General features: G+C 39.8%; 1 protein-coding gene across 1 annotated transcript in view; it reads left to right on the top strand.

Moving 5' to 3' along the window:
- Positions 1-7,549: 7,549 nt before the first annotated feature.
- LOC107294388 (cytochrome P450 2J5-like) overlaps positions 7,550-21,438 on the top strand; it is a 30,782-nt gene continuing 16,893 nt past the window's right edge. Inside the window, exons 1-5 of the mRNA XM_015823620.2 lie at positions 7,550-7,717; positions 8,698-8,860; positions 13,864-14,013; positions 14,203-14,363; positions 15,612-15,788. Of these exons, the coding sequence (XP_015679106.2) occupies positions 7,550-7,717; positions 8,698-8,860; positions 13,864-14,013; positions 14,203-14,363; positions 15,612-15,788 (819 nt within the window). The remainder of the gene's footprint in view (positions 7,718-8,697; positions 8,861-13,863; positions 14,014-14,202; positions 14,364-15,611; positions 15,789-21,438) is intronic.

Genomic DNA, 21,438 nt, shown 5'->3' with positions numbered 1-21,438 from the left:
CTCTTGCAGGCTCAGGACACAACACCCATGATCATGTGATCTAAATTCAGATGCTTGGCAAATGGATCATATTTATGACCATTGCTGTGTCCCAAAATCATGTGATCACCGTTTGTGACCTTTGATAAGTAAAATCAATGGGGAAGCCAAATTCACTTACATCCTGGTCACTAACTTATCAACTGCAGTGATTCACTTAACAACCGAGGCAAGAAAAGTCATAAAATGGGGCAAAACTCACTTAACCAATATCTCACTTAACAAAAGAAACTTTGGGATCGATTGTGGTCGTAAATTGAGGACTACCTGTATTGCTCCAGTTCTGCAGTTTCTGGCAATTCCTCTCCCAGAATTCTTATTCAAAATCTTCCTCTGATTCAATGCAAGGAAAGAGGCCCCTTGGGGTTAATCCTGCCTGGTCCCTTTGTTATCCACGTATTCTGGAGACTGAGTAGATTGCAAGTAGAAGGACCTGCTGGGCTTGTGGGACATTTCCTCAAGTGCCACTTGGAAACCAGTTGGATCTGGTTCGATGCAATCGAAACAGGGAGCTGGATCCTAGCAGCGAGCTTCCTGGTATATGGAAAGTGAGCTCACCACAAGTGACCTTAATGTCCTAGATCTTCAGATCACATGTTAGCTAAGAAACAAACCAGACCATGTGTGTATTGCTCTCAGTGTGAGTGAGTATCATGATAACTTCTTGGTTTTGTCTTGGTGGCCATGAATTTCTGAGCCACTCAGACCCTGCACTGATGGCCTAGAGATTGTCATTTTGGAGTATAATAAGCCTGGATGAATTTACCAACATCAGAGCAATGAGGTCAAAGGCCTGGACAGTGAGGAAGGCAGTATGTCAGCAGTACTCACAGCTTATACTTGATTCCTTTTGCAGAGCCCCATAGAAAGCTACCTATGGAACAAAGCATCTTGATACTACCAAGTTCTCCCAGAGGATCATTTTCACCTCTCTTCCTCTGCCTTGGAGTCAAGGCTGGTATAAGAGCTGGAATCCTGTCTGGAGAATCTCATACCTCATTTCCATGAATATTACAACTTATTTTGGAACAATTTAGAATTTGTATTCTAAGCATCACCCCTCAACTACACATCCTTTGTACTTTGCCTAGGAGCTACATCTAGAAAGACATATTTTACACATAGCGTTTCATGAATCACAGCATTGGTGTAAGGGAACTATCTCTGATCCTGATAGGAAATTGTCCCTGAGAAGCCAAACACGTCTTCAATCTCTTTCTGGACTTTCTTTAGAAAAAATGATTCAACATTCAACCAATGTTCTTCAGAAGATCTGGCCTTCTTCAAGTTATTGCCAGCTTCTGGGCTCCAATTGCAGATTTGTAGCCCCACAGCCTGAAGGTTACGGTCAACGGTCGAGTAACTGGAAATACGGCGATGAACGTGGTTTGGTGGATTGTCTCCCGGGGTTTAGGTAGAGACTACAGACTCGTGACGTGACAAGGGATACCGGAACTAGAGACTAGACCGCCATGTATTCACTGCCAAGGCCCCTGTTGACTCTCTGGGCCAGTTCTTGCTTGCAGTCCCCCCCAGCTTGTCATTCTCCTGTACTGCAGCTCTGACTCCAAGTTGGCTCTTCACTATGCCTCAACCAGCCTTTCGCCCTCAGCACACACTCTTCACTCTGGCCTCCCACCCCTGCAACCCCTTCAGACTGGCACTGGGTTAGAATCAGTCTCAGTTCTCCAACTCCTACCAGGCCCTCATTGTGCTGCCCCACTCATGCACACATGCTCACAATGGAAAGTTCAAAGTTTTTTTTTATTCAAAACCCTCAACAGTTTCAGTAGTAAACCAAATGACAAGCTGGCCAGGTTACAAACCCCAAATAATAATAATAATAATAATAATAATAATAATAATAATAATAATAATAATAATAATAATAATAATAATAATAATAATAATAATAATAATAATAATAATAATAATAATAATAATAATAATAATAATGATAAAGTTGGAAGGGACATTGGAGGTCATCTAGTCCAATCCCCTGCTCAGGCAGGAAACCCTATACCATTTCGGACAAATGGCTGTCCAGTCTCTTCTTAAAAACTTCCAGTGTTGACGCGTTCACCGCTTCTGGAGGCAGGTTGTTCCACTGGTTAATTGTTCTAACTGTCAGGAAGTTTCTCCTTAGTTCTAGGTTCTAGTTCTAGGTTGCTTCTCTCTTTGGTTAGTTTCCACCCATTGCTTCTTGTCCTGCCTTCAGGCGCTTTGGAAAATAGCTTGACTCCCTCTTCTTTGTGGCAGCCCCTGAGATATTGGAACACTGCTATCATGTCCCCCCTTGTCCTCTTCATTGAACCAGACATACCCAATTCCAGCAACCGTTCCTTATATGTTTTAGCCTCCAGTCCCCTAATCATCTTTGTTCCTCTTCTCTGTACTCTTTCTAGAGTCTCAACATCTTTTTTACATCGTTGTGACCAAAACTGGATGCAGTATTCCAAGTGTGGCCTTACCAAGGCATTGTAAAGTGGTATTAATACTTCACGTGATCTTGATTCTATCTCTCTGTTAATGCAACCTAGCACTGTGTTGGCCATTTTGGCAGCTGCAGCACACTGCTGGCTCATATTTAAATGATTGTCCACTAGGACTCCGAGATCCCTCTCACAGTTACTACTATTGAGCAAGGTACCCCCTATACTATACCTGTACATTTGGTTTTTCTTGCCTAAATGTAGAACCTTACTTTTTTCGCCATTGAATTTCATTTTGTTAGATAGCGCCCAGTGTTGATAAGATTCATTCCAAGATATGCCAAACAAAGTCCAAAGCCAGTCCTAAATCAATACACAGAGCCAGAGGTGAGGATGTAAATAGGAACACAAAAAACTGGACATGTTGTTCCAGCAATACCCATTACTTTGATTCAGTCCCAGAAACGCCAAACAAAGTCCAAAGCAAGTCCTAAATCAATACACAGCTGCATTAAGTTCCAGGTCAAAGGCCTGGGGAGTGAGAAGGCAGTACAACAGTACTTACAGCTTATCCTCTTATCCATCAATGACTCTTTGACAGATTCTTTGGCCTTTAGATCAGATTGAACTGGGATTTGGATGGAGAATCCACATTGTGAAGACATTTGAAAATTGGTTAGCCCAATTGCAAGGTAGCATGCTCAGGTAATCTATCTGGGTCCATAGATTGGACCTTCAGCCACAGTGTCAAGCCCCATGGGCCTGACACACAAAGAAGGGGGGGAACCCAGTGCCAGACCGCCACCTCCCTTCCGACCTCCTTGCCTGCCGGGGCCACTTCGAGGACTGTCCGCTGACTGGACTCCATCAGCTGAGGTGTCATGTTCCGGCTAATGAAACACTTCAAAGAACTTCCAGGCATGTTTATCCTAAATCCTTTATTAACAGTATTACAAATTGATGGCACATCATGGAGGTATGCCAGAATCTGAATTCCTCTTGCTGGCAACTAACTTTTCTTGCTAACCCCCTCCCTTATCTTGCAGTCACAAGTCACATCTTCCAATTAGCCTAGAGGGCAAAGATTCACTTCCGTTCCTTTTCCCGGGCTTTTGTTATTATTCTCCTCCCTTTTCTCTGTCATCTGAATTAACTCTAAAAATACCAGACAGTTCTGCATATTTTGTCAAAGCAAGAATATTCAACCTGGATTTGGATGGAGAATCCATATTGTGAAGACATTTGAAAATTGGTTAGCCCAATTGCAAGATAGCATGCTCAGGTAATCTATCTGGGTCCATAGATCGGACCTTCCGCCACAGTGTCAAGCCCCATGGGCCTGACACACAAAGAAGGGGGGGAACCCAGCGCCAGACCGCCACCTCCCTTCCGACCTCCTTGCCTGCCAGGGCTACCGCGAGGACTGTCCGCTGACTGGACTCCATCAGCCGAGGCCAGTTCTGGTTCTGGGAGGCCGTCAGCCATTGGGTGCTGGAGCTCGGCAACACCGCCGCCGCCTCCCAACCTACCTCCTCGCCAGCTGGGGCCATCGCTGGGACTGTCATTAGTTGCTGGGCACCGGATCTCGATGGGGAGGGGAATCCTGGTCACAGCCATGGGAAGGCGAATCCCCGCGGACCATGCAGCGGACCAAAAAAAGGCGGCTCAGAACCGCGGGAGGCGGTGGCACAAGGGAGGGGTGGTGACGCCTCCTGCGGCTCAGAACCACGCGAGGCGGTAGCACAAGGGAGGGGCGGTGGCACAAGGGAGGGGTGGTGACGCCTCAGCAAGGGGTGGTGTCGGAAAAGGACACTAAACACCCTACCTGCGATCCACTCCAAGGACTGTGTGCCTGGTGCGTGGGGAGGAAGCAAGGACCTGAACTGCTGCTTATGTAACCTTCACGCTGGATGCTGGCTTGCAGACTGTGGGTGGGGCTATGAAGCAGAGAGGCTATGTAAAGTGCTGGGAGCAGTTCACTCCCAGCGCTGACTTTTCTCCTGTGCGGAATAAACCGTCTGTCACTCGTACCTGCCTGCTGATCCTTTCTTACGCACCGAGAAGGACGTTTTGACTCCAAGTTGGCTCTTCACTATGCCTCAACCGGTCTTTCACTCTCAGCACAAACTCTTCACTGTGGCCTCCCAGCTTGCAACCCCTTCAGACTGGCACTGGGTTAGAATCAGGCTCAGCTCTCCACTTCCTACCAGGCCCTTATTGTACTGCCCCACTCATGCACATATGCTCACAATGGAAAGTTCAAAGTTTTTTTATTCAAAACCCTCAACAGTTTCAGTAGTAAACCAAATGACGAGCTGGCCAGGTTACAAACCCCACACGAGATGAACTCTTGACAAGATTCAATCCAAGAAACGCCAAACAAAGTCCAAAGCCAGTCCTAAATCAATGCACAGAGCCAGAGATCAAGATGCAAACAGGAACACGAGAAACTGGACATGTTGTTCCAGCAATACCCATTACTTTGATTCAGTCCAAGAAACGCCAAACAAAGTCCAAAGCAAGTCCTAAATCAATACACAGCTGCATTAAGTTCCAGGTCAAAGGCCTGGGGAGTGAGAAGGCAGTACAACAGTACTCACAGCTTATCCTCCTGGGCAGCCACATCAATGACTCTTTGACAGCTTCTTTGGCCTTTAGATCAGATTGAACGGGGATTTGGATGGAGAATCCACATTGTGAAGACAATTGAAAATTGGTTAACCGAATTGCAAGGTAGCATGCTCAGGTAATCTATCTGGGTCCATAGATCGGACCTTCAGCCACAGTATGTTTTGCATGTTTTCTAGTTGAATATTTTAATTACTAGATGGCCTTATATAAGGGGTAGAGCCAACTAGATCCGTATTGCTGAAAGTGGTGTAGAGTAATCCACCCCGAGGATACATTTGAGAAAAGAAGACTGCATCATTTCCACTAAAGGGGCATCTATGATCATTGGGACTATTTTGCTGTGATGTACAATATCTTTCTGAAATAATAGAAAATACTTGCAGCTCGGGTTTTAGATTTTGGCTGTTGTTTGTCCTCCAAGCTTGTTTTAATATAACTTTTTGTTACCAATATACATAAACAATATCTTTATGATTGGAAGTAGATGAGCCAAGTAACTATAGTTGATGAGCTGACCTATGGCATTGGCACCTGCTGTAGCCCTTCTCTTAAAATGTGGGAGTCAGAAACCTTGTTTTCTGTGAAACCCAGTCCTATGTATAGGTAGGACGTAACTTGAGGTGTACATTCCCTATCCAAGTTCCAACTATACATACTCCGCCTCTTCCTCAAAACAATTACTTTAAGTCAAAGTGTATCAGAGGTGTTTGTAGATTGCTATCATCGTTCTTTCACCCCTTTTGGGGTGGGATTTTAACACTAATTCAGTCAGAGGTTCTGCTGCTATATGAGTTGTTAACAATATCCATTGTAAATACATTAATTGCCCCAACAATCTGGGTTCTCATTTTTCCAATCTCGGAAGGATGGAAGGCTGAGTCAACCTTGAGACACTCAGGATTGAACTGCTGGCAGTGGGCAGAGTCAGCCTGCAATACTGAATAATTGAGTACACTGAGTAAATACGTAAATTAACAACAAGCAAGAAGATGATTCAAGGAGAGTACTGCGGGGGTCCTTATCCTTGAGGCGTGGCCTTTCTTCATCTTTTAAAATTGCCAGATTGTCTTCCTTCTGATTGCTCTTCAGTTGAAAATCCTCAGTTAAGTCAAAGTGTATCAGAGGTGTTTGTAGATTGCTATCATTGTTCTTTCAACCCTTTTGGGTTGGGATTTTAACACTAATTCAGTCAGAGGTTCTGCTGCTATATGAGTTGTTAACAATATCCATTGTAAATACATTAATTGCCCTGACAATCTGGGTTCTCATTTTACCAATCTCGGAAGGATGGAAGGCTGAGTCAACCTTGAGACACTCAGGATTGAACTGCTGGCAATGGGGAAAGTCAGCCTACAATACTGTAGTATTCAATGCACTGCACCACCATGACTCTGAATGAGACAATTTATACACTGAATAAATAAGTAAATTAACAACAAGCAAGGTGATTCAAGGAGAGAACTGGGGGACTTTTATCCTTGAGGCATGGCCTGGCATCCAATTACCATAAAGGCCGTCCTATGAAGGAATAATTATTGAATGACTCTAGGAACCAAGGGAAACATGAGTCATTCTGAGTTCTGCTGTGTACCCAAGGCAAAACACAATATCACAAAGGATGGCTAGGTCCTACTCAAGCCATGTGGTCTCTATTGGGTTTAATGATACTTCAGAGTTGGGTAAATTGTCCCTGCTAAAACTTTAGCATGGATCATATTCAAATGTGCTAATGAGGTAGGCAGCTGATGGGTGACATCGTTTTTAGATAGGTATTTCTAAACATCTATAGCTCTCTACCTATAATTTGATGCTTGGATTAAGGACAAGTTTCAATCAATATAGGTTGTTGCAGAATCTATTACAACAGCTCTCCTTATTAGCATGATGATTACACTTATTTTAGTTGCAAAAGGCTACATAGCACCAGAGATGGTCCTTAACTGTATGAAGCCTTTATGAAAAAAGTCTCTTATTTGTAAGTAAAACTGAGTGAGTTTTATTTTCATGGTAATGTCCTAAAGCTGGAATTGCAAAGGTATGTATGAGATATAATGCTGGACTAGATGTTATCTCTTTGGCGCAACAAGATTGTCCCTTATATTCAGATATATTCCTTAGGCATGAGGTACACTATGTTTTTAAAATAATTCCGGCATACTATAATGTTTGGGGCAAAATGGATTACACAACCCTTGATTTTTTTTTTTAAAAAATATCTTCTTCTGTTATTTGTGTGGCATGTGGTCAAAGGCAACTTCGTTAACCTGAATTAATGTAATAGTATCTTCCAGCACAAATAAGGCAGAGCATCAGCATCATGTTGTTATTTGTTTCCCATCAATGGAGTATATAAAACAGGAAGAAAAAAAAAGCATCAGACAAAAGGATACAACCATCTTCAGATCCACTAGTGAGAATCGAAGAAAAAATAACCCAGCAGGACAATGATGGCGATGGGAACATTTTTGTGTGTTTTGCTGCTTTGTCTGCTGATTCTCCTCTTCCTGAGACAACTCTGGTCCCAAAGACATTTGCCTCCTGGTCCTTTGGCTCTACCTCTCGTTGGGACCTTGTGGGCTTACGGGATTTCGTTTCGTGAAGATTATTTTCGTAAGGTATTTCATTCTAAATAATTAACAAATAATATATAAAACCATTCTCAATTATTTTCTCTGTAACATAACTGTAGAAAAATATATTAACCTAGTAAAATATCGTTCCGCCCTACCCCACAAGGCATACCTGGGGATTGAGATATAAGGAGCTGCTGTGGGGTGAGGACTTTGTCGGGAACAAACATTGAAACTTGGGAAAGTGTGTATCATTGCTCTTGTCGTCAAGGTGTCCAGGAAAACCTGGACACCTTGACGACCGGACTGGCTGACCCACATGGATTTCCTGAATTACAACCTCAGACTGCATTTTGACTTTTCTCTTTGCAAGCTGAGATTCAAGCGGACTCATTAAGCTGATGTTTTGTTTTGTTTGTTATCTTTATGGCCTTGAGGACATTTCTATATTAATCAGGCTGTATTGAAACTGCCTTTAGCCAGAGTCAGCTGGAAGGTGTGTGTGGGTATTTGGGTTGGAGCCTTGCCAGCAAATGTGGGAGCATTTGGAGGAAATTTGCAACCATTAAAGAACTGTTTACTTTGCTAGCTGTGTGCATTGCCTTTGTGCTGTGCCCTTGGTTATCACAACTATGCGAAGGAGACAATCAATCAGCCCAGAAGAGAAAGAGACTGGGAGTACCTCTCCACCAGTCATTAGCACTCAGATCAGCATAGATTAACTCCAAGGTCAACTTCAGACCAACAATCAAGTAAGCAATACCCCAATCAAGGAACTGCCACAGAGCCATTAGTAAACAGCCCCACCGAAGAATCCCTAAGACTGCCCCCATCTAACCAGATATGAAACACATCAGAACATAAACTGACAGCAAACAGCACTCCTTACTAGCTCTGATAGTATTAGCTAGTTGGGGTAATTAAACGAAAGAAATGAAAACAAGCAAGCTCAGAAAGCACCAAGGAGCCCTTATAAATCTGTTTTATTTGATTATAACATTTCTCAACTTTGATTCACTTGGCAGCCTGTAAAACGATATGGAAATATATACAGCATGTGGGTTGGACCTGACCTTATAGTAGTGCTGTCTGGATTCAAAACTGTAAAAGAAGTAATGACCAGCTTCCCAAAGGAATTTTCTGATAGACCAGATAATGCTTTCATCACCGCTTTGGGGAAAAAAAAGGGTAAGTGCAAATAGTAAGGAATTGTATCTAAATTTCCATCACACTGTTACAAATTGTGTGAATAATATGCATAACATTGGGGCAGTGGTGGGATTCAAATACCTGAACAACTGGTTCTCTGCATGGATGCAGGCCTGGGCCTCTGGGGCCTAGAACAGACTTCCGGAAATGGCATCCATGCACTTCTGGCAGGCCACTTTAGGCCTGGGAGGCCTCCTCCAGGCCTCCGAAGCCTAGAACGGACTTCCAGAAGCAGTGTGCATTAAGTTGGTTCTCCAAACTCAACAAAATTTAGCTACCCATTCTGCCAAACCAATGAGAACCAGCTGAATCCCACCACTACATGGGGGGGGGGGGAGGGAAGTAAGGGATAATTAACAAAATGATTTAAACTCTTGAGATAAGGAAAAAAAATACTGCTATAATCCAGTTTACACCAAATTATTATATGTCTCAATTGCATTTTATCTTGTCCATTACATTCATACTAAATATCTTTTTACTAAATATCTATCTGCTTTTTTTCAGGCTCTCATCTTCCCCCTGAAATTTTGAAAAAATCTTTCCCAATCTTCCCTTACCTTTTCAGTCCTTTCCTTTGTTTCATATTTTGCCTCTTTTTTCAAATTTTGCCTCTTCCTTCAGATTTGATTTTCACCAAGTCTCTCTCTATGGCCAACCCACCAAAGGCTGCCAATTTCATACTGACTGCCCACATACATAAGCATGAGCTTTCAGTACTTTCTATGTATAAGAATTAGGTTTAGTTGAGGATCTATTCTAAGCTAATAACGTTTCCAAAATTGGAATAAAATCAGCAGCTTTAATTATCTTACCTGAAATCAAGATAACAATTTAAACGCTTACATACCTTGGATCGGAGCTCCTAAACCTCAGATGGAATGAGAAAGAAACAACACTGTCCATCATCCATGATCACCCAGACCCATCAACTATTTTTGTTTTCTGATAAATGGAAGGTGGAAACCTGGCCTGGGAAAAGCGTTCTAAGCTCTAAGCATGTACTCCATGTACATAGAAACATTCCCAGGTGGGAAAGAAAGTGGTTGGAAAGAGAGGACTACAGGTAGTTCTTGATTTACAACCATTTGTTTAACAACCATTTGAAGTTTCAATGGACTAAAAACAATGACTTAGCTTAACAACCATCTCAAAAGAGGTCATAAAATTGGGCATGAGTCACTTAACAACCACCTTGCTTAACAATGGACATTCTGGTCCTAATTGTGGTCATAAGTTGGAGACTATCGGTAATGAAACATGATAGAAGAAATATCAGTTCTTGCATTAAGCAACTCAGCATAGTATTCAAGAATGGTCAGGAGAAGACCACCGAAGGAAGACATCAAACTCTATTCTATGCAGATGGATAAAGTTCAAGATTGCAATACTCTGCTTTTTAAGGATAATTAATATCCCTGTTTAACTCTGGGAGGTGGGGAGAAGAAGATGGTTAGAACTAAATTTACATGAAATATTTAGAAATCTCCCCCTAATGTGGTGATTGGAAACCTATGACATGCAGGTGACAGGTGACACACCAGGCCTCCAGAAAATCCCTTCTTTCATGCAGCTTCTGGGTCATCCAAAAACATGCAAGAACAAGGTGTGCATTCTCCAAGTTTTCCACCCTTTAAGGTCTTGTGTGACCTTCGATCTACAGTACCTCAGATAGGCAGCTTTTCTGAGAGGCACCAGGGGCTGGGGCAGAAGGTCTAACTGGCAAAGCAGAGTCAAGTTAGACTTTTTGTGAATTTTTGACACAATGACCACAAAAGGTTCATCATCACTGCCATATCGTGAACATTATTTCACTTGCTAGAATTTTTATTCTGCTATCCTTTGATCTTATTAAAGAGAATGGAAGTATGTATTTTAAACTCTGTTTATTTTTACTCCAAGGAGATAGAAGGGAAACTCATAGAGGGGATAGATGGGATAGATGGGATAGAAGGAAAACTCATCAGATTTGAAGATGAAATTAAGTTAGAGGGAATAGCCAGTCCTTGAGAAGATGAGGCTCAAGATGGACAGACTTGGGCATTGGTCCTTATCCAACAAGATATAGTATGGGCAAAGAACTTTGGATATTCTATAGATTTGGAAGACTGGCAAAAACTTTGGGATAAAAATATTAAGCTTACAAAAGCGGTAGCATATAAAGAAAACTTATACAAGATGTTTTATAGATGGCATATGACACCAGTTCGCTTAGTGAAAATGTTTAAAAATGTTTCGGATATTTGCTAGAAATGTAAACAACAGCCAGGCACTTATTACCATGCCTGGTGGATATGCCCTATTGCTAAGAAATATTGGTCTAAGATTCATAGATGGTTGGAAAAGATGATGAAACTACGATAGAATTTAAACCGGAATTGTTTTTATTAGGAATATTAAGACCTAATTATGGTAAAGAGAATGACTATTTGATATTGCATGTTCTAACAGCTGCGAGGATAGTATTTGCCCAATTTTGGAAAAATGAGAATTTACCATCTGACCAGATTATAATTACTAAAATTTTAGAGTGTGCAGAAATGGATAGATTAAAATTAGAGATGAAAGAAAAAGATGACTCAATTTATTTTATAACTTGGGAAAAATTCTATCAATGGTTAGAGACACGTTAGAATTTGAAGGATTTAATATCTTAGAACAGATGATTGATTCTTAAGCGAACGCTAATTAATACATTGATATTGTTATTTTTCGTGATTTACTGATTTTTACCTGTTACTGTTGACTGTTAGGATTTCTTGAGATTTTATTAATAGTGTTTATTTGATAGATGAACGTATTTGTTTATTAATTGTTTTTAATATGCTATAGTTAAGCTTATTTTAAAAATGGTTGAATATGATATTTACTCATTATTATGACCCGGACAGTAGCTTGTTTGTTAAAATAGATGATTGTACCTATCCTTATTTTATCCTAAACCCCTTATTCCCTTCCCCCCATCCCCTCCCTTTACCATACCTGTATTGTTCCTATTTTTTCCTTATGTTTATAAACTCAATAAAATCTTGTTAAAAAAAAAGATATAGTTTGAAGGTGAGAAACAAAGTCCTGCATCGAGCCAGGAATAAACAAATGCATAAATATAAAAAAGGTTGTACCTGGCTCAACAGTAGTGCTTGTGAGAGGGATCAAGGTGTCCTAGAGGACCACTTCTTAAGTATGAACCAGTAATTTGCGGCATCTGCCAAAAAAGCCAATGTAGTTCTAGGCTGCATCAACCAAAGTGTACCATCAAGACACTGAGAACTGATAGCACTGCTTTACATCACTCTGGTTAGACCACATTTAAAATACTGCATCCAGTTTTGGTCACCACGATACAAAAAAGATATTGAAACCCTGGAACATGTGCAGAGAAGAGAACAAAAATGATAAAGGGCCTGGAGGTTAAATCGTATGATGACAGGTATGCCTAGAAGAGAAGGATTAGGGAGGACATGATAGTTGTCTTCCAGTACATAAGGGGCTGTCACAAAGAAGGATTTGAGGTATTCTTTAGGGACCATAGGACAGGACAAGTAGTTCAGGTAATCCTTGACATACGACCACAACTGAGCCCAAAATTTATGTTGCTAAATGAAACATTTGTTAAGTGAATTTTGCCCCATTTTACAGCCTTTCTTGCCACAGTTGTTAAGGGATCATTGCAGTTGTCAAATTAGTAACACGTTTGTTAAGTGAAACTGGCTTCCCCATTGACTTTGCTTGTCAGAAAGTCTCAAAAGGGGATCAAATAATAATAATAATAATAATAATAATAATAATAATAATAATAATAATAATAATAATAATAATAATAATAATAATAATAATAATAATAATAATAATAATAATAATAATGATAAAGTTGGAAGGGATCTTGGAGGTCATCGAGTCCAACCCCCTGCTCAGGCAGGAAACCCTATACCATTTCAGACATGGACAGCCTCTGGACAGCCATGATCGCACAACACTGCAACTGAGATAAATATGAACCAGTTGCAAAGCATCACTTGAGTATGGGAATGCTGCATGGTTGTAAGTGTGAAAGTGACCATAAGTCCCTTTTTTTAGTGCCATTGTAACTTCAAACTGTCACTAAACAAACTGGTGTTAGTCAAGGACTACCTGTAATGGATGGAAACTTGTCAAAGACAGAACTGATGATGTTATCTAGTTTGGGGAATGAAATGTCTGCAAATGTTTATGGAGATTCTTGGTAATCCAGGGATTCAGTTTGAGATGCAGACAACACAGACTCATCCCCAACAGCCCGCACCTGTCTTCAACAGTGAAGGGACACAGGGCAGAAAACATCCTGCAGCCAAGAAGGCTCCACACACATTTGCACCACTCAGATGACCCTGAGGACACAGGTAAACCTCCAAATGGCCTCAATGACTCTCTACAAGAATGCAAATGACTAGCAGTCTGCAAGGAGTATAAACCCTTACATTCCCCACCACTCAGTCAGAGCTGAAGGAGCTTCTTGGATGGGAAGTGAAACGTCTTCAAATAAAAACAAGAAAGTCCAGTTGCCTCCTGAAAAAGGACCTTTGGGACAACCATGACCTGGATGACTGAGAATCTCCATAGATCTTGTAGGAGGAAGTTACAAATGGATTCTATTACCACTGAGAAGTTCCTGTCACTTGTGCCTATAACATGTTCTCGTATGTGAACCTTTACATCATCTTAGAAGCTTTTGATGTGCATCATATAAGATAGAGACTGGCAAGCACTGCAACTGTGGTCACCATCCCACACGTGTCTCTCAGTGTCTATGTGACTCCCAACATGAATAAATATTATAATAATAAAAATTAACATAGCCAGAATCTTACAGAATGGCAACATTGCACAAAGGATTGGTATTCCCACCTGAAATTCATAGAGATGTTTGCAAGAACTAGACCTGTTTTATTTTTTAACATGAATGTTATCAGGAATCATTTATCACTGTCTGCTGATGTCCACAGGAATTCTTCTTTCCAGTGGCCACACCTGGAAACAGCAGAGACACATCGGCATCACTTCTCTGCGGAAGCTGGGCCTGGGGAAGAAAAGCATTGAGCACCAGATAGAAGATGCAGCTCAGACGTTGGTGGAAACATTTAAAAAAACAAAAGGTATGCAATTTGGGCTAATCGCTCAAGTGTCTGCAGAATTCTTTTCCATTCTGTGTATTTCAAATAAGAACAGACGAATTTGATAAGATTTTTTAAATTTTTTGAAACAATTGCAGTTCCCAATAATGTTGTTCATTGCATAGAAGTCCTGTTCTTTAATAATTGATTATGAAATATCTTCATTTGCAGGACAGCCATTTGACCCTTCAATTCCAGTAATAAATGCAGTTATTAATATCATATGTACTTTGAGTTTTGGACATCAGTTTGTTCCTGAAGATGAAAACGTCCAGAAGCTAATTAAAAAATTAGAAATTATTATGAAATTCAGTGGTAGCTTTTTTTATGTGGTGAGTCATGTTTTCTGTTAAAGAGACAAAACTGTTTCCATTAATATTTTCATGTAATCATGAATGGTATCCATGCAGGAAGCCTTGGAAATCGTCTATTGTACTATTATCCCCGGTAGTCAAGACAAATCTTTGCAGTTTCCCTGTCAAGATTTTGCAAGTGGTTTGCCATTGCCCACTTCCTAGGGCTGAGAGAGAGGGACTGGTCAGTTTCACCCAATCAACCAGGGGCTGCCACAAAGAAGAGGGAGTCAAGCTATTCCCCAAAGTGCCTGAAGGCAGGACAAGAAGCAACGGATGGAAACTAATCAACGATAGAAGCAAACTAGAACTAAGGAGAAACTTCCTGACAGTGAGAACAATTAACCAGTGGAACAACCTGCCTCCAGAAGTGGTGAATGCTCCAACCCTGAAAGTTTTTAAGTAGAGACTGGACAGCCATTTGTCTGAAATGGTATAGGACTAGATGACCTCCAAGGTCCCTTCCAACATTATTATTATTGTTGTTGTTGTTGTTGTTGTTGTTGTTGTTATTATTATTATTATTATTATTATTATTATTATTATTATTATTATCTTTGTGCTTGAGTTGGGTCTAATACTCAGAATATCTGAGTTTCTAGGCTGATGGATTAACAACTACACCAAAGTGTTTCTGCCCAGGAAGGAATCCATTATTTCAGTATCACTAGCAGATGGCTGTCCATCCTGTGTTTAAACGCTTCTAGAAAAGATGGTCCAGCACTTCCTGGGTCAGTCTGTCATTGAACACGTCTTTCAAATTTTTCTTAATAGCAAACCAATAATGTCTGCTTTATTATGATTTAAGCACATTGCTTCCATGCAGAAATTCTTCTGCTGCAGCCACCAAAAAAGCCAATGCAGTCCTAGTTAATTCATTATTTAGCCTGGCATGTGAATCCAGTTGGTCTAATTTATTAAATCAGTTAGCCATAGGTTACCATATTTGCAAAGGCTCCTGGAGAGAATGAGAGAATAAGAGAATTTTATATTAGCTTTAAAATAATCTATCTGCCCCTAACCTGATTTTTTCTGGACGAATTTGGAAACAGCTTTTCTGGAGGACTTTTGAGGGCTGACACCATGTAAAGTTTGCCATGTTTCAATGTGCTTGCAATGTTTTTCTTTGGTTATTAAGTGCTGTCTATTACTGTAAACTGCTGAGAGTCCTCTTTTGTTCTATTTGGGAAATAAATAAACAGCCTTTTCCTTTTCCATTTCTATTAGATTTTTATTATGTTCCCACGATTAATGAACTATCTCCCAGGCCCTCACCAGGATGCTTTGGCTTCAATAGAGGTGATCAATTCCTTTGCAAAGCAGGAAATAGAGAAACACAAGGAATCCAGCTGTCTGCATGAGCCACAAGATTTCATTGATCACTATCTTCTTCAGATAGAGAAGGTATGGGATTATTGTAGTTCAATACGGGCAAATAAGAAGAGGAGATACTGGTATTGTTTTCCTTGGAGTTACTTCTTTTTCATTCAACTCCCATTCTGAATTTTGCCTATTCTAAATTCCGGTTGCTTCTAAATAAGGACTATATTGTAATTCTGCAATATTAGACTCTTGTTATACATGTGAGGTTCCTTGGGGAAGTTAGAAATGTTTCCGTTGGTCATCCTGTAATATTTGCCTACCACTCCTTTCCCCCTTTTATAAAGAAGTTCCATTAAGAAGGAAAAGAATTAACAAGGTAGAGTCTTTTGATTGATTCATACTTAAACGAATACTTACCCTGAAATGTTGGAAAAGTACAGATACTTTCACAGCTTTGAACATAAATAAAAATGTAGAACAATTGAAATAAGGAATAAAGGTCCTCCTCTCCATTGTTTTCAGAAAAAGATTGACTTTTTTTAGAACTACTTTTATCAATGTGCAGTCACGTTGCCCTTGGTCACTTTATTTGATACCATCAGTCTTGAGTGTACTAATGGTTCAAGGGTGGTGCAATGCTTCAGTTTTTATTTCCCTCCCTATCATGCTATTATCAGTACATACTAGCATCCATGGGTGTTATAATTGTAGGTTTCTGGTTAGAGTGTCCACACTAATTATAAAGAGCGATGGTGAGTGGTTGGACCATTTGTGATTGGGAAAGGAATAGGTCATATAGTATTTGCTCAAATACCTCTCTGTCTCAGTGATCACCATATCTGTGGTGTTTTGTTTCACAAGATGGTTCTCCATCAATAGGCGGGTGGACTGGATTGTCTCATTTGTCCCATAATTCTTCAGGACATTATACTGGTTTGGTGAAAGATTATTGAGGTCTCACAAGAATCCAGTACAGGTACTATTCGATGTACAACTGGGCCCAAAATTTCTATTGCTAAGCAAGGTAATGAATTCTACCCCCTTTTATGACCTTTCTTACTACAGTTTTTAAGTGAATCATGTGATTGTTAAGTGAATCTGGATTCTTCATTGACTTTGCTTGTCAGAAGCCAGCTAGGAAGGTTACGAATGGTAATCACATGACCCCAGGACAGTGCAACTATCATTAATACATGCCGGTTGCCAAGCACCTGAATTTTGATCATGTGACCATGGGGATGCTGCAATGGTATGAAATTAGGTCATAAATCATGTGTCATGGTTCCGATAGATGAGAAATAAGAACACCGAGGCAATTGCTTTCCTCAAAGAACAACTGTTAATGGCTACATAGTTTTGGTAGAAGCAAAGGTGAAATCAAGACTGAAAGCCCCCCCCCCCCCAAGATTACAAAGTAAAAAATTGAACTCTCTACCCCTGCAATATATCATAAGTCACAATCCCCAATTAACTACTTTGGTGGGCTTTCTAACGGAAAGTTCAGCCCGCCAAAACTTAGGTAAATTGACCTTGGTTCCCACAGAACAGTTATTGTTGTGTCTAAACTAAGAGAATACATCTTCCTCCTCCCATCACTGTGGCAACTGAAAATGAAGTGAAGATGGCTGCAGCCCAATTCATTTGAAGGTTTACATCATGTTTTTCACTGCTGTTGAAACTGTCAAGGCTGAAAACATTGGGTGTTTTTGCTTTGACAATATAAAGAGGCAGCCTTTTCCTTTATTTGCTTTGCTCTTAGAATTAGAAGATGCTGGGGGGAGGAGGAAGAATGTTTTCTCCGGTTGTTTTGAATAAGATAAGAAATGGCGCGTTACTGAACGGAAGGAAAGCTTTGCCCTTCAAACTGATTGGGGAATGTGATTATGACTGCTTATTGGAGGAGAGAATTGTGCCACATATTATGTGCTGAAGGGAGGGAAATTCAGATCTTGGCATCCACCATGCTGTGCCTACACTTTGTTTCACAATTAAAGACTTTTTAGGATAAACAATGCCTGAAAGTTCCTTGAAGTGTTTTGTTAGTCAGAACCATGACATCATGCCAAGATCTAATTTCTTTTCAAACTATCTGGAGTCCTGAACTCCAGCCGCTGTCTCTAGGCTTGAGAGAAGCTGGCAAAGATTCATGAGAAAATTTCATCATGGGAAAGAGAACCTGCTTGAAGACGGTGACCCGGGTCTTCCAGTTGGATCACGGTGCCGATGGCAGCTTTTCCGTGAGCCGTCTGCCCCGAGGATGCGTCAAAGCCGCAGGAACAGTGCGTAACAGCTGTTCTGCGGCTCGGAATTTCCTTCCCCGGGCAAAGGGGGGGTGAGCTTCCCCGATAGGGGTAGAGCTCCCTAGCCCTCTTAATTTTTCATCTGTGAGGGCAAAGGTGAGCTCCCCCGGAGTCTGGGACTTCTCCGTGCCTCGGGCTGCCTTTGTTCTCTGAATGAAGCCAGACACGGATTCAACCTCTGTTGTTCCAGAAGATTGTGAGTAGAATTTTATAAACAGATGGAGCTAACCAGGAGGATTGGAACTTGATTGAACTGGGACTTTAACTCTGGAAATAAATAAGAATCTTCTTCATTTTTTATTTTTAACTTGAAGAAGAAGGAATATGGCTGCGGAAGGGCAGTTTTTTTTGATAGAATATAAGAGACTTTCACTTTTTGGAGACTTTCACTTTCTTCTGGACTTTTTACTGTAACAGATTTAGTTACTTTGTTGTCTACTGGCTGGGCAAGCTTTCTGTTTTTACTTTTGTTTGATGCTTTTATAAGACTTTATATTATATAATGAAAGTATAGGAGAAGAAAGAGAAAAGTAAAATGACCTCAAAACATGTGGGAACTTTTGTTCCTCAGAAAAGCACGATCTCCTCCCCAGCTGTTCAAACACCACAGCAGCCAAAAGCCAAGACTCCTCCGCCTTCTCTTCCAATTCTGGTACTTACACTGAAAGATTTACAGGATGCTTTGAAGGACAATGCAAGACAGATTAGAACGGAGATGGAGGAGCTTTTTGAAAAGAAACTTGAAGAGAAAAATGCAGAGATGAGAGATGACATACTGTTTGCATTGCAAGGTTTGGCAGTTCATGTAGAACGTATTGATGGACGGGTGGATGAAGTGGAGGAACATGTTGAAAGTCTGGAATTTAGACTGGGAAAAGTGGAGGATAACATGGATTTAACTCAAAATGAGGTCATTATGTCACAATATAGAGAAATGGAATATGCTTTGAGAATAAGGGGATTGAAAGAAAATGCTCAAGAAAAATTGGAGGAAGAGATTGCAGCAGATTTGGCTTTGGTTTTGTCCTGTCAACCTGAAGAAATTATGAGAGAAATAGAAAAAATTTTTAGAGTTAATTCATGGGTTGCAAGACAGAGAAACCTTCCTAGAGATGTTGTTATCTACTTTTCCAGAAAATCAATCCGTAATGAAATTATTCAAGCTTTTTATAAGCAGAAATTTCAAATTTCAGGACAAGATGTTATAATTTTAAAGGAGATACCACCCAAAATACTTAGAAGAAGGAAGGATTTCGCCATCCTGGCTGAAGAGTTGAAAATGCGACAAATTCAATTTAGATGGGATATACCTGTTGGTATAATGGTGAATTACATGGGAACACATTATAGGCTCAACACGATTGCAAAGGCAAGGGACTTTTATATCTCAATCTTGAAAGCAGGTTCACCATCATCTCCACAAGGTAGCAGGAAGAAAGGAATCTTTGAAGACAAAGTGGCTGAAGGAGCCATATCATCATCAAGTGTTACAAAATTTCAAGATCAAGACCAAGTTAAGCAACAATTTATGGAAATTAAAGATGATCCGAAATCACAAAGAATGACCTGTGCAGCTCATAGACGTAAAGAAAGAGAGCAACAAAAAGTGGATGTGGTACCTACAGCACAGCAAGTCATCTCGGAGCCAGTGGGAGGAGCGAGGCCAAAGAGATCAGTAACAACTGATTTACAAGGAGCGTTCCAGAGGCTCGCTGCCATTAAAGATGGCAAGGTTCCTGACATGGAATGTTAATGGTTTGAATTCTCCACAGAAAAGAAAAAAGATATTTTACTATTTGAAGCAACATAAGAATGATGTTGTTTGTTTACAAGAAACTCACATTACAGCAAAGGATCAAAAATATTTGATTAACTCACGGTTGGGAATACATTTTATGGCACCCGTGCCTCAGAAAAGAGGCGGGGTAGTTATTTATGTTAGGAAAGAGTTCTTGCCTAAATTGATTGATTCTGATCTGGAAGGAAGATATGTTTTTATTGAAATATTATTGAATGGGAAGAAATGTCTTATTATTGGCTTATATGCCCCAAATCAACAGCAGAAACAGTTTTATAAATTGGTACATCGGAAATTAAATCAAATGGATTACAAATCAGTTATTATGATGGGAGATTGGAATGGTGTTTTAGATTCAAGAAGAGACAAGAAAGGTTCCTGTAAAGCTTTTAATTCAACATTGCCTAAAACCTTTTTTGACTTGAAGGATGAATTGGAATTAAAAGACATTTGGCAAGAACGAAATATGGAAGAAAGAGATTATACTTTTTTTTCGGATAGGCATCAATCCTATTCCAGAATTGATTTCTTTTAATTACTAATGATTTTTTTTCTAGGGTGAAGAATATTAAGATTTTTCCTAGGACACTGCCAGATCATAGCCCTGTATGGATGGAATTATTTGCTGAAGAGGGGAATAGAAGAACCTGGAGATTGAATGAAAAATTATTTAGATATGATATAAACTTGCAGAAATGTAGAGAGCAATTGAAAGAATTTTTTTTGTTGAATATGCATAAAGATACTTCAATTTCAATGGTTTGGGATGCTAGCAAAGCATATATGAGAGGTATTTTGATTTATATGAACAATGTTTATAGGCGTAAACAAATGCAAAAACGAAAAGAGTTAGAGGAGGAGATTAAATTAAAAGAACAGGCTTTTATCTTAAATCCACTGGATAATAATTTAAAAGTATCTATAACTGTGCTTAGGGAGCAATTTAATATGTTAATAGCAGATCAGACTGCAACTAGTTTAAGGTACATGAAATATAATACATTTTGTAATGCAAATAAACCTGGAAGGTGGCTGGCTTACCAACTACGAAAGAAGCAGAAGTTAAGAACTATAGAGAAAATAGATTATAATGGAAAAATGACATTTCAACAAAATTTGGTTAAAAAGAGTTTTTTGGATTTTTATTCTAAGTTATATGCTTCTGAAAATATACAATTTGAAGAAATAGATAATTACTTACAGCAGGCACATTTTTCCTAGATTGTCAGATAATCAAAGGGAAAAAATGAATTGTTTAATCACACCTGAGGAGATTAAGGGGGCAATTAAGCAATTAAAAGTTGGTAAGGCTCCAGGTACAGATGGATTAACAGCAATTTATTACAAGATGTTATCTGAAGAAATGATAGAACCATTAAGGGAATTGTTTAATAGTATTTTGTTGGGTGAAGAGGTACCTCCATCTTGGAGAATTGCTTTTATATCTTTAATACCAAAGGAGGGTCAGGATTTGACTCAACCTAAGAATTATAGACCTATATCTTTATTGAATACAGATTATAAGATTTTTTCAAAAGTATTGGCAAATAGATTAATGCAAGTGTTGAGCCAATTGATTCATAGTGATCAATCTGGATTTATAACTGGAAGATATATGAAGTATAATGTAAGA

This window comes from Protobothrops mucrosquamatus, unplaced genomic scaffold (genome assembly GCF_001527695.2).
Source record: "Protobothrops mucrosquamatus isolate PMUCROS unplaced genomic scaffold, P.Mucros_1.0 scaffold1931, whole genome shotgun sequence".
Lineage (NCBI taxonomy): Eukaryota > Metazoa > Chordata > Lepidosauria > Squamata > Viperidae > Protobothrops > Protobothrops mucrosquamatus.
This window is presented reverse-complemented; position numbering and strand designations above follow the sequence as displayed.